The 14,164-nt window shown below is 40.3% G+C and overlaps 1 protein-coding gene across 2 annotated transcripts in view; it reads left to right on the top strand.

The window, feature by feature from the left end:
• Nucleotides 1-14,164, top strand: part of NCKAP5 (NCK associated protein 5) — an 890,605-nt gene that overhangs the window by 564,712 nt on the left and 311,729 nt on the right. For both annotated transcript variants that reach the window (XM_043576610.1, XM_043576611.1), the window contains exon 6: nucleotides 7,087-7,174. In XM_043576610.1, coding sequence (XP_043432545.1) covers nucleotides 7,087-7,174 — 88 coding nt within the window. The remainder of the gene's footprint in view (nucleotides 1-7,086; nucleotides 7,175-14,164) is intronic.

The following is a 14,164-nucleotide window of genomic DNA, read 5'->3' as shown; positions in this document are numbered from 1 at the left end:
CTTATCTTGGCAATTCAAAGTGCTTTCTGAGCTGTATCACACTCAAAGAACATTCCTGCTTTGGATTACTCGAGAAAATTTTAAAAAGAACTAAATCTGGGTTTGTTTATGAAACTTCATTTTACAAGGATAGCTTTAGAAGTTTACTAACTTCTTGATCTCATGAGACTGGACATGGGTGGTTATATTGACTATTAATTATTTTGTATTAATAAGACATCATCATCATAATAATTATTGCATTAATCAAAACCTCCACTCAATTAAGGGAAGTAACCCATTTTACAGACTTCTCAAGGATTCTTGGTATATAGTACAAACCCTACCTTCAAAGTGTTAACCAGTGTTAACCATAGTGAAAGCTGGTGTGCTACACTTCTTTCTGGCACTCACACCCATGGGAGTCTCTCTCTTTTTCTCTCTGGATGAGTATGAACTCTACAGTCACATGAATCCATAAATGCAACTTTGTTTTGCCACCAGTTAGCAAAAACACTTGAGATTTGCCTGTTAACATTCAGGGGATTCCCTTCAACTCCATGTGGAAAATGGGGCTTCTCCCCTGAATGGCATCTCTGCTTCCCTGCCTTCTCCATGTCTGCCTCTCCCCATTCAGCAAGCTCCCAGTGCAGGATCAGCACAAGCCTGCCTAGGAGAAAATTTATGGTGCTTTCTGCTCACATACAGATGGCCCTGAAGAGAATATGATGCAGTAATTCAAATTGGACCAGCACCTTTCGATCTGTTTATGAATGGTGTTGCATCCCCACGAGTGAATTAGAGCACTGTGGTTTCTGGGCAACAGTATTATTCTTGCAAAATTTGTGCTGAATTAAAAATATATATCATCTAGGAAAGAAAGAAGAGATTCTGGCCCTCCGACATTTATCCAGAGTGAGCTTCAGTTTCTGTGAAGTTTTCAGTTATTTTCGCTGTAGATTTACTGTTCCTAACTATAGCAGTGGGGATCAGCAGAGACTAGGTTAAGAACATTAAAGTCACAGTGGACCTGGGGATTGTCCGTGCCTACATGCTTAGATATGCTAGCTTCTAAGTGAGGAAACTCTCATTTTCTGAGGAAACAAGTTGGTTCAGTTGGGCAGAACCCTATACTAAACCAGCAAAATTTCCACATGAATGGTTTCCTCTTGGAATTGAAAATTAGTAGGCTTTTCTTTCCACTCCTAAACTTGAAGAAAGCTTTGTACTGCAATTAAAATGGGGAGGTAAAATGGCTTGTTGATCAAAGCAATGGAAGTGGAATGAGAAAAAGAAATTGAAAGCAAGTGATATGGGAGGTCATGCAAAATATGTTTTTCATTTAGATAATTCTATCCTCTCTGCCCCAGAAGCAGAACACTGGACTGTCTGTGCAGAGGTTAGTCAGCCAGGAGTCCGATGGTGTTAAAGGATGTTCAGGCTGGGGACTGAATCTAGAACCCTGGCCTCATTAAGGTACAGTTCTAGCCATCTAAGCTAATTAGCTTAGCTTAGTTTAGCCTAATACTGACAGTAGACTGCACATTCAGTGTTACAGAAAGAGCAGGGAGTTATTTCTGAGAGATAGCTAGTTTGTTTTACTAATGACCAGGAGCTGGACATTTTAGCCCCAAATGTCAGTGTAAGACTTACCCTCCAGTCTTGCTGGCTCCTCTCATTTGTCTACTTCTCTCTGACCACTCAGATTTACATATTGGTCTGTTTGCAAATCAAAAGGAGCCAAGGGATGGATGAGTGAAGAAACACTTAGATTCATTCATTTATTTAAAAAGAATTTATGGACTACCTATCCCCTAACAGTAGCTATGCTGAGTTGCTAGAGATAAAGTAAGCAACAAGGCAGAGCCACTGACCTCAAGAAACTCGGAGTTTGTTAATAAGGCAGAAATGAATGGATTATGACCTTGCAACCTCTCACATAAGAGACAGTGAGAGAATATTGAGTAATTTCATTTTTATTTCATTATTAATGTGTTATGTGATTAATCTGCAAGCACCCATTAAAATATTTCTTGAAATATGACTCAGTTCAGCTTTCAGTTGAAAGAGCCCCATCAGTTATCAGTTTGAGTTGGGGAGAGTGGCTTCTTGTTCTGCATTTATTTTGTTCTATTTCTGTCAAAAACTAACCTGTGCTAAACTGAATATCTGATCAGAGGAGTCACAAAAGAACATTTCAGTCTAATGTTCTGCTCAGTATCTAGCGCTTCATGAGGCAAAAACTCCTACATTTATACCTATGGTATCTGAAATACACTGTTGACAAATGAATTTAGTTTTTTTCTCTGATGTGTGTAGAACTTAACTTTTTAAAAATAGTTCTCTTAATATACATTAAAGCTTAAAGCATGTCAACAAATGCAGTTAAGGTCTATGTATTTTTCATTGACTGCCACTTGACCAGTATTTAGGAGAAGAAAGAACTTAGTCACAGATTAGACCCCCCCCCCCAAAAAAAATAAGAAAAAAGAGCTAAAAGACAATGATTAAGGATGATGCTAAGCCAATCAACAGTTTGTAAAAATAGAAAGAAAAGAAAAAAAGAAAATCTCTACCCACATCTGGCCTGGGAAAAGAAATTGGCTTATTTTTAGCCACATTTGGAAAAACAGATAGTGGAAGTATTTTATGTAAAGGCTGGTAATGCACACCCTCACGCATCAGCTATCAAAATAATAGGATAAAGTAAAATACCATTGGACCTCAAGTGACAATGAATGGTGCTTCACAGTCTTTGATTTTCAGGAAAATGAAGAGAGATGTTTGCTAAATGAGAATTAAAAGAAAGAAGATGTCATCAGGGAATAAATAATCGTATCTTCTCATCAGGTTCAAACTATTTTCTCTATGACCAGATTCATAAAGGTTATGAAAAGATGAGACAAGTTAATTTTTTACCAAAGGTTGGGATGGGTCCCTGCAACTCTGTTCCAAGATATGGCTTGGAAATGTAATTGGTTTCAATTAATCATGAAGTAGTGCCAGAAAATGATGTTCACAGTGTTACTGTGGGTCTTGGCTGCTTGAGAATCTAACAACTTCCTGCCTGCCTCTTTCTCTTTTCTTTTCTTTTTTCTCAACATAAAGCCAAGAAAAATGGGGGAAGGTGAATAGATGTTTTTCTTTTTGATCTAGCAACTTCTGTATGGAACTTTTAATTATACAGAAGAGATAATTCAGCAAGATATGCACTGACAGAGGTATATTTCAACTTATTAAAAGAAGACAAGATTTAATTTTAACTGAATCTAACAAACTTGAGACACATTTTAAACCAAATATTTATAAATGAATGAAATACGGATTGAAATAAGAAAGACCTGCAGCCTCTGTACTGAGGTAGAGAAAATAGACTGATATTTAGGATGCTGGGGGCCAGTCCCTGATCTATCATACACAAGCTGCCTGATCGTGAGCAACTCCTCACCATTATCATTACTTTTTTTGTTTATGATAGATTTGACAAACATCATGGAAAATCTGCTGCCATTTGAGAGATAATTTGTTTTTTTCATACAGTGAAATAGAATATTAGAAATTGGCTCTGATCACTTAATATTTCAGAATCTGTGCTTTCTTCACCCCTATTTCTTTTTCTTTTCTTTTTTTTTTTTTTTTTTTTGGTAAATAAATTCAGTTTGTCTCTTCTACAAGATCGTGAGCACTCTCAGAGCTTAAGGTCAGAAATGGTGTTTTTGCCTTTTTGGGCTCAACATCCAATAGATGTTCACCATGGTAACTCTTGATTAGAAGTTAAGACTCTTCTTCATTTAAAATCATTTCCTGTATGTAAATAAGATCTAGTGGAAAGTAGCCGCTCTTTGATATTCAGGCAAAATGGCTTCATCCTAACCTACCCAGCTAGCTGTGATCCTGTCAGTTAGCCTTTAACCTTTCTGTGTCTCTGCTTCTCATCCACCACATAGATGTAGTGATCTTTTAAAAGTACATTGTAATTATTAGTAGATGAGAGTTCTTCAACAAGTTGAAAGTACTGTTTAATTTTATTGGTGTCATTAATAATGTAAGACTTGTGAAAATACAGGGAGCCAGACTTTGCTCTCCTGTTTGGATGCATAAAGAGATGGCTTATATAAATATAGTCACAAATCATTCTTTGAGCGCTCATAATCAATGTCCACTGTCTTCTAAAATTTTGAGTGGATCTTCATGGCATACCCTGTGAAGGCAGAATTTCTCCAATTATAACCTAGATTTGAACTGGCCCAGTTCATCTGAAGTTTCCTCACTCTGCCACTAAGTAGTTTTATGCCATATTTGAAAGTTTGGCATTTGGTTGTGAGACAGGAAACCATCAAAACCTTAGAGGAGAAAGCAGGAAAAGACCTCTCTGACCTCAGCCGTAGCAATCTCTTACTCGACACATCCCCAAAGGCAAGGGAATTAAAAGCAAAAGTGAATTACTGGGACCTTATGAAGATAAAAAGCTTCTGCACAGCAAAGGAAACAACCAACAAAACTAAAAGGCAACCAACAGAATGGGAAAAGATATTCGCAAATGACATATCGGACAAAGGGCTAGTATCCAAAATCTATAAAGAGCTCACCAAACTCCACACCCGAAAAACAAATAACCCAGTGAAGAAATGGGCAGAAAACATGAATAGACACTTTTCTAAAGAAGACATCCGGATGGCCAACAGGCACATGAAAAGATGTTCGGCGTCGCTCCTTATCAGGGAAATACAAATCAAAACCACACTCAGGTATCACCTCACGCCAGTCAGAGTGGCCAAAATGAACAAATCAGGAGACTATAGATGCTGGAGAGGATGTGGAGAAACGGGAACCCTCTTGCACTGTTGGTGGGAATGCAAATTGGTGTAGCCGCTCTGGAAAGCAGTGTGGAGGTTCCTCAGAAAATTAAAAATAGACCTACCCTATGACCCAGCAATAGCACTGCTAGGAATTTATCCAAGGGATACAGGAGCACTGATGCATAGGGCCACTTGTACCCCAATGTTCATAGCAGCACTCTCAACAATAGCCAAATTATGGAAAGAGCCTAAATGTCCATCAACTGATGAATGGATAAAGAAAATGTGGTTTATATGCACAATGGAATACTACGTGGCAATGAGAAAAAATGAAATATGGCCTTTTGTAGCAACATGGATGGAACTGGAGAGTGTGATGCTAAGTGAAATAAGCCATACAGAGAAAGACAGATACCATATGGTTTCACTCTTATGTGGATCCTGAGAAACTTAACAGGAACCCATGGGGGAGGGGAAGGAAAAAAAAAAAAAAGAGGTTAGAGTGGGAGAGAGCCAAAGCATAAGAGACTGTTAAAAACTGAGAACAAACTGAGGGCTGATGGGGGGTGGGAGGGAGGAGAGGATGGGTGATGGGTATTGAGGAGGGCACCTTTTGGGATGAGCACTGGGTGTTGTATGTAAACCAATTTGTCAATAAATTTCATTAAAAAAAAACTGAGAACAAACTGAGGGTTGATGGGGGGTGGGAGGGAGGAGAGGGTGGGTGATGGGTATTGAGGAGGGCACCTTTTGGGATGAGCACTGGGTATTGTATGGAAACCAATTTGTCAATAAATTTCATATATTAAAAAAAAAAGAAAGTTTAGCATTTGGAACTGTACTCCTTTGTTTACTGTAATGGTCTTGCCACTTCATGAATTCAGTCGTCTCCTGGAGCCCTTAATTTGTCTTGCCAGAAGCTTTTAGTGAGAGAAAGAAGCTGGATGAGCCTGCTTTCCCTCAGGTCTTTTAAATTAGTATCATACTGAGTCACTGAAATACAGTCTTCAGGATGGGACTGATAGAAACAGCCAACTCAGGTTCTGGGCAAGAGAGCACTCACTGTGTTCAGAGCATCCTGCTCAGGTGTCTTCCCCTAAGAGTATGGTCCATGTATCCTCACAGATGGGCCCCAGAGACAAGGTCATCCAAATACAGTTTGAATATACATGATCAATGCCTGGCACAGAGTAACTACTTAATACTTTTTAAAAATGCATTAACAAAGGATTCATATAGCAACTGTCTACTGAGTACCCACTTTATCTGTAGTTGGGGGGAGACACATAAGAAATCTATGACATGGTTTTATACCAAATATTGTAATTAATTTCAGAAGAAAGAACATGCATATAATTTGAGCATTAAAGTGGGGAGTTTTTAAATGATAGAATGAGTGATGTAAAGCATAAGGCTGTAAAAATTCAAGGAAATGTGGAGGGAGGCCGTGAAGATGTTTCTTTGGTAGTGAAATTGAAGTAGATTTTGAAAGATGGATGGAAATGAGAAGATGCAGGGTTTGCCATTTCAAGGAGTAACAACATGAGACAGTGTCTCAAAGTGGAAATGGAAATGTGTTGTTGTTTTTTTTTACTGTTTACTTTTGAGGAATGGGGAATGGGTATTGGAAGTAGGAATGTAAGACAATATAGGATTATAACATACAATATATGTTACATTAGAACCCATAGAAATACTAATTAATGTGCACTAGGCTGTATGTGTAGATGTTTATTATTTGAAAGAATAAAAAATCTGAAGTAATTTAAGTTCCATCAGTAGAGGAATGGTTAAATAATGTATGGTGCATTCACATCATGAAATACCAGAAAGTACCTGAAAGAATAGATCTTTGTGTGCTGACACAGACCACCCTGGAAAGATGTAACAGTGTGTTAACAGCGAAGATGCATTCATGTAATATTCGTCACCAACTTTGAAAATTGATTTAAGAAAATCAAAGTGGTATTTCAGGAAGATTAATGTGGTGACATTGTGTCAAATGAAAGGGGAGTGATTGAAAGTGAAGAGGGATAGTGGGAGATGTTTGCATGAGTACAAATGCAGGAAGCCAATGATAGGGACCTGAATGGTAAAGACAAAGAGAACTCAGAGACATTCCTAATTTTAAAGGACTTTATGACAGATTCCTAATGGAGGGTATGAAGGAGAGAGAAGAGAAAAGAGATTTCCAGGTATAAGCTTATACTGGAACTATACTGAAGAAATATTTCTACTAACTGGAATAGCCCCATGTTAATCAAACAATCTCTAAAGAAATTCTTTATTTTGTCTGTTTGTTTCTCAGGATGGAAGAAACAGTGCGAAATCTATTGCAGAGTCAAGGGCCTCCAGAGCAGAAAAAAGAAGAAACTGTTAATATAATGGTCTATCAGGTACACCACGTTTCTCACTCTTGGCTGGGAACCAGTTGGCTTGTTTTTCTTGTATTTCTCTAACTCTGTCCTCCCTGACCCAGAGATAAATAAACAAGTGTGGTTCAGACCCAGGTGCTGGGGACCATACAGTCACCTCTGCTTAAGGAATCACATACATGTTTATTTAACTCCTTTATATCTTGGACTCTGTGAAACAAATTGTAGATTGGGTCATAGGAAGCTGCAAAAAGTAAGTTTATAGTGAAACAGAGAAACCTATAAAAATACCATAGTACTTGGGGTACCAGGGTGGCCCAGTCAATTTAAGCATCTGACTCTTGATTTAGGCTCAGGTCATAATCTCACAGTTTGTGAGGTCAAGCCACGCATCAGTCTGCATGCTGACAGTGCACAGCCTGCTTGGGATTTCACTGTCTCTACCTTTACCCCATCTGTGTTCTCTCTCTCTCTCTCAAAATAATTAAATAAAAAGTACCTTAGTGTATACTCCATGGTCAGGGTGATAACAGAGGTATCTGTAGCATTCTCTGGGAATATGGAGGGGAGTGACTCATCCTGTCTGGGAAGTTAAGTGCCATACCTCCAAGAAGGTATGACACTTGGTATATTTCAGAGGTATGACACTTAGTGACCTGAGAGAGAGAGAACAGGAGGAAGGATGTTGCCAACAGCAGGGTAGCCTAGAGAAAGGTACAGTAGTGTGAATTTGCATGGCAGTCTCAAGAAGAATAAGAAGTTCAAAGTAAGTAAATAATGGCCTGATGAGATAAAAATCTTGATGGTGAGACTGGGGGTACTCAAAAGAGTTGGATGAGGTCATGCTTGTATGTTGTGCTCATGGGTGTGGCCTTGCACCTTGGGCACTGTAGAATCAGAAGAGGTCCAAGTTGGTAAATGGTAGACAAAGTGACCAGTCACTGTCTTCTGATCATCCTCATTCCATGGTTCTGTAACACAGCAAAGCAGCCAGCATGGTAAGAAGAGCTTCCGATCCGAGCATGACCCAAGTTGGCCACACAGATGAGACAGCTCTGGCAAGGTGGGAAAGGGAAATACACAGAAAGAGCACAGGCACCTGACATAGAGAAATTGAAGACTTTTACTGGAAATCACTTAAAATCACAAATAGAGACCTGCTATCCATTGTACAACTAAGCATAGGGAGCCCCAACAGCTAAATAAGGCAAGGAAATGGGCAGAAACTTGGGGTAAACACTGGGCAACCCTAGATTTTTTCTGACTAAAAAGCAAGAGTGTCTGGGGAGGCACGCATGGAAACCTGTCTGGTAAAGATCATGTCACATGATTTTCCCTCAGTGTATGGATTCAGGAGTCTACAACCCAACTTGTTATGAAGAAGATCAGAAGGGACCAGATAATAAACGTCATAGTATTACACCAAGTTAAGAAATCTAGGCATGGTTAGCCTTAAGAAGTGTGTGCACTAAGTAGTTGACTCTTGAAGCATACAAGGCTACTTTATGATAAGGGGGACATCTGTTCTCCAGCTCCAGGGACAACAGTGCAAGCCATTGACTTAAGCTACCAGAGAAGAGATGAAAGTTAGCTCCAAAAAAAATAGTAGGAAAAAAATATCACTGACATCCATTTCTAGGGAAAGGGTTTAGATTCTTCTCGAGGGGTGGTCTTTACACAAGGAACGCCTGCCCAGCTCTTCCTGATGTGTGGTCACCCGAAGTTAGGATAAGGATTTAAGTCCTCCTCGCTCTAAAGTTTTCCCAAGTATTAGTTGTGCTTTGGTAGAAAATGGAGGTACAAGTAAAACAGGACTTGGTTCTTCATTAAGTGGTTCTGTGCAGCCTAAAAGAATCTGAAACATAAGTCATTTGTTCCTCCTCAAGGTAACACCAGGCTTTAGTTAGAGCTAAATAATTCAGTGTTGCTCTTATGCTTTTCCAGATCTCCTCATTATGGGGCACTTAGCATCAGAATTCATTTTGTGAAACTGGAAGCTACTTAGAAAAACAGATACAGTTTTAAAAATGTTATTTAAAATGATTTCCTCTCTATAACCCAGTCTGCTGGATTTGAGAAATTAGCTCCTCTCTCTTGGGAGGAGACAGTTACTAAGTCGAATTCATGCAACATGGAAGGGATTTTTTAGTCATTGCTCTAATTGGCCTGTGGCTCATTGTCTGGAAAATGGGAGAGAGACATGGGCTGTATGATCCATAAAAGTAACTTATACATTCAAGAGATATCTGTTGAGCTTGTAGTATGTACCAGGCACAACCTTGTTCTCTGAGGGTTCTAGGAACAGAATGAAGAGAAGAGAAAGAAGAGTGTTGCTGGTTGGCACTGAGTCCCAAGAAGGTCCTTGTCATGTCACTGATTCTAGTCTAAATATGGCTGAGGGGCCCAAAGAGGGTGTGCAAGATGTGTATGGTGGTCTCAGTAGAGCACACAGTTAACACCTCCTTGTTTTAGGTAAGAGTTGGAAAATCTATTACTTCATAATCTGGGGTGTTATTAGCATACCTGACTCAGATTTTCCAACTGTGAGAATTCTCTGACAGGAGCTGGAGGCCCAGGGAAAGCTAAAGCCCATGGGAAAGCTGGAGTTTGGTTCATTTTCCATCGTGGAAGTGTTTATTCTGAGGCTTTTATCACTGAGTTAATATAATAATAGCAGAATAATAGCTTCCTGTGTTCCAGACCCATGGTAATTGCTTTGCATGCATTAAAGGGTGGTCATATTTTGTTCTAGGGGTGTGTTCCTGGAGACCTCTCATAATTTGTTACTTGTATTGTTTCTAACTTGCATTATTCAGCATGGGTTCCCGCAAAGGACAAGTGGGTGTTTCTGTTCAGCAGCTGAAGCAGACCCACCATGTGGCAGCCAGTGGTTCACAGTTTACCAGCTTTACGATTGTGCAATCCTTGACTCATTTTTTTTTTCAATATATGAAATTTATTGTCAAATTGGTTTCCATACAACACCCAGTGCTCATCCCAACAGGTGTCCTCCTCAATACCCATCACCCACCCTCCCCTCCCTCCCACCCCCCATCAACCCTCAGTTTGTTCACAGTTTTTAAGCCTTCACTCATTTTTAATTTGGAGAATTGTCATGGTTTCAAGGTTTGTGCATGAATTGACATTAGTAACATTTTTATGTGCCTAGTTTCACATGCGCCTAACTCAGAGTCCCATTAAATGGAACTAGACTGGAGCGCATTCATTCCCCCAACAGTTGTGCCACTATTGCTATCTTATAGATAGGACATAGGCTTGGAGAGCTGAGCACTTGCCCAAAGATGCACAGCATGAAATAGCCTAGGAGCGCCTTGACTCCTAATCAGTCTGTCTCCATGCCTTTGGCTCTTCACAAGGAGTTCCAGAGAGATTACATATGGGGCCCAAGTTACCCAGCTCATTGTTGGAACCTGAATCTAGGTCTTTCCCTTTTTTAATTAGAGCTCTCTCTTTTTGTTCTTGTGCCCATTCATTCAAATGACAGGTACGCATTTACTTTTTATCTAAGTGTTTTTGTTTCCTACTTCAGCTATTATAAATTTAGTGGCTTAAAACCACACAAATTTATTCTCTTATAATTCTGGAGGTCAAAAGTCTATACTAGTGGTGCTGGAAGGATAACATTCTTGATGCCTCAAGACAGAATTGATTCCTTAGTTTTTCCAGATTCTAGCAGTCCTTGGTTTATGGTTTTTAACTCCACCTTCAAACTAGGCTACTCCAAACTCTGGTTGCATTGTCGTGTTTCCTTTTTCTGAGTTTGACCCTCCTCCCTTCCTCCCTCTTACAGAGATCCTGTGATTACGTGGGGCACATCCAGGATTATCTCCCCACCTCATGATCCTTCATTTAATCACATCTATAAAGTCCTTCTTGCCACATGAGGTGCCATTGCCACAGATTTTAGGGACTGGGTTGTGGACATCTCTGGTGGGGGGGCAAGGGCATTGTCTGTCTGTCACACTAAGTAACATTAACCCAGCAGGCTGGAAGTTCCTAGCCAACAGCAAGCTAAGTGCTGGAGATACAAAGATGCCTGCCTCACAGAGGCCTTTTCCTGGAAAGCTCAATTTATAAGATGCTGGAGAGTAGGGAGAGAGGGAGGGCAAATAATGAAATACATGCAACAGTGTGATAGGGGACAAAAGAGCAGCCTGCATAGATGGGTTCTGGGAACACACAGGAAGATGCCACCAAACTTACCACACTGCTCTTCCTGGAGGCACTTTCTCCTGACTAGGACTTATGTTTAATAATCTGTTTTCCCTTTGTTTGTTTGTTTGTTTGTTTGTTTGTTTGTTTGTTTGTTTCTGTCTCTGTTGTCTCTTGAAATGGAATCAGGAGTCATGAGCTTCTTCCTGAGTCCTACAGCCTGCCTTTCTCAGAACACCTTTATCCCTAGTGTTTTAATACGACATCTGACTGTTAGGACACATAGGACACACATGTGCTTTATAGTTTACAAAGGGCACTGAATGGATCTCATTTTTTCATTCCATCAGTCTCTAAAATAGATATTATCATGCTCCTTTCTCAGGGTGAGCCTGTTTCACCTTTATGTCTAAGAGGCCTGATTCAACTCTGGCAAATGCTCAGTGGTAAAACTGGAGATAGATCATTGAGTTTCCTAAATGAGATCTATAGAATTAAACTGAGCCCTTGTCTGTGGGACAGTTTGATGGTACGGTGGGGAATGAGCACACTCTAAAACCCCCCAGGTCACAGAATCACTGTCAAAATACAAAATAAATAAAGAAGTGTAAGTAAACTGAGATAAATTAGTAATTCCGGTAGTGTTCACGCCTGTCATCTCTCGGGTAGGAAAGCCACATGTGTAAGAGAAATAGCATCATTGTGTGTACGTAGGGAAAGCGCTAGGCCTGGTATGTAGGACAGTCTCATTTCGCTGGCAGGAAAGGGAAAACTTAAAGATTGTCCGTGGAGGAACCTGAACAAGTAGAAACAGCTGCAATTTCTCCTCTGTTTTGTTTCTTTCTCCAGCTCATTCACTTTAAGCGTCTAGGGTTTTCTTATGTGTCATCTTATGTTTTCTCATCACCTGGGTCACCATGTCATTTAGTGAAGTAAGAAAAGAAATCGTGATTAGACATGAAAGGGAGGTGTGATTAAGCATAGATGAAATGGAGCAGTTGCTTGAGAGGGCGTCATTTCCTCTGCTTCAGCCATCAGAATATTTAACAGAAAAAAAGGGTGGGGGGCAGACAGGGGGCACCTGACTGAGTCTGTAGAGCATGCAATTCCTGGTCTCAGGGTTGTGAGTTTAAGCCCCATATTGGGTATAGAGAGTACTTAAAAATAAAATCTTAAAAAAAAAAAAAGACTCTTTAAGACAGGAAACCTGACTGAGAAAGGATAATCCTACCACTGCTAATGAATTACCCCGGGTACAGGCTTCTGGTGTCTGTAGCAGCCTGGGGTGCCTTCTTGTCGCAGCTGGTAGGCTTCCTGTCCTGCTTCTTCATATGGAACACAGACTGAACCTACAGTAGCTACAAAGAAGACAGTGGCTGGAAAAGCAGGAACTTCGATGAGGGGGGGAAAAGACCTGCACGTGGGTACAACTTCCACCACTAACAAGACTTGGGACCTCAGATGGTCACCTAAACTCCCTGGGGTCCTCGTTTTTCTTATTTGTAAGAGAAGAGGTGTTGAACCAGATGAGACATCACAAATGCAATACCTACATTATAACAAATCGTGTAAATGGCCCAAGTGGACCAGGTATGAGAAAGGTCAAATCTTCTCTAAGGGTTCACGTTCTATTTTTCTACTTTCGGTAGGGAAACAGGTACAGAGAGAGGTTTTTTCGGGTTGATTTGTTTGTTTTGTTAAAAGACAAAAGCTTTGCTTTTGAAAACTGTGCACTGGCAACCCACACCCGGTTTAATGCCAAAGGGCGTTCAGGAGTGGTGGAGAGAGTGTCACCCTGAGAGCCTCTGTGTGGTCTCAGGGAAACAGTCCCACCCAGAAGTCACCAGTGTAGGCAGGTGGCCTTATGTTTCAAAGGAAGATCGAAGTTCAAGTTTTTATGGGTTTTTTAGTCTTAAATAGTGGCTTATTTTTTTATACATGGACTACATAAAATATGCTAGTCTAAAGCCAATCCTCAAAACAGAAAGAGGATTTCTAGGGTTTCTTCTTGCTCTTAGAACTCTGGGATTTTGACACTTCTTTGCAGTCCTGCATGGCTTGGTCTACACAGAGTATGGGCACCAAGTGCCTCTAGCGACGGTATGCACTCTGACCTACTGCTGGCCAACACTTGCTGAGCACCTACTATGGATGGTCGTACTCTAATCATTTTACAAGGATGAACACACTGGATTTTCACAAGAACGCTTTGAAGTAGGTACTATCATCTTCCTTATTTTACAGAAGATGAAACGGAGGCACAGAGAGGTTAAATTACATATTACCAAAAGTTACACATTACCCTTGTTAGGTTGCCTGAGCTCTTTTGTACCCTTTTAGCAGTGAGTAGATCACCATAACAATGGAATGTAGAGTTGTTTCCAAAAGGTGCCTAAGTCATTGTCCTAGCAGAGAGCACATTGCATCAGTGTCTGAGTCTCCCTCTCTTTACCCCTTTACTCTGTCCCATCTCCGTGGAGACCCCTGAACTGTGTCTTGTCTTGTCTTGTCTTGTCTTGTCTTGTCTTGTCTTTTCTTTTCTTTTCTTTTCTTTTCTTTTCTTTTCTTTTCTTTTCTTTTCTTTTCTTTTCTTTCCTTTCCTTTCCTTTCCTTTCCTTTTCTCTTCTTTTCTTTTCTTTTTTTTCAAGTTTATTTATTTAGTTAGGGAGAGAGCACACACATGCTTGAACGCAAGCAGAGGAGGGACAGAGAGAGAAGGAGAGAGAGAATCCCAAGCAGGGTCTGCACTGTCAGCCAGGAGCCTGACACAGGGCTCGATCTCAAGAAACATGAGATCAGGACCTGAGCCAAGATCAAGACTCAGACGGACGCTCAAGC

The sequence above is a fragment of the Prionailurus bengalensis genome, chromosome C1, assembly GCF_016509475.1.
Source record: "Prionailurus bengalensis isolate Pbe53 chromosome C1, Fcat_Pben_1.1_paternal_pri, whole genome shotgun sequence".
Taxonomy (NCBI): domain Eukaryota; kingdom Metazoa; phylum Chordata; class Mammalia; order Carnivora; family Felidae; genus Prionailurus; species Prionailurus bengalensis.
This window is presented reverse-complemented; position numbering and strand designations above follow the sequence as displayed.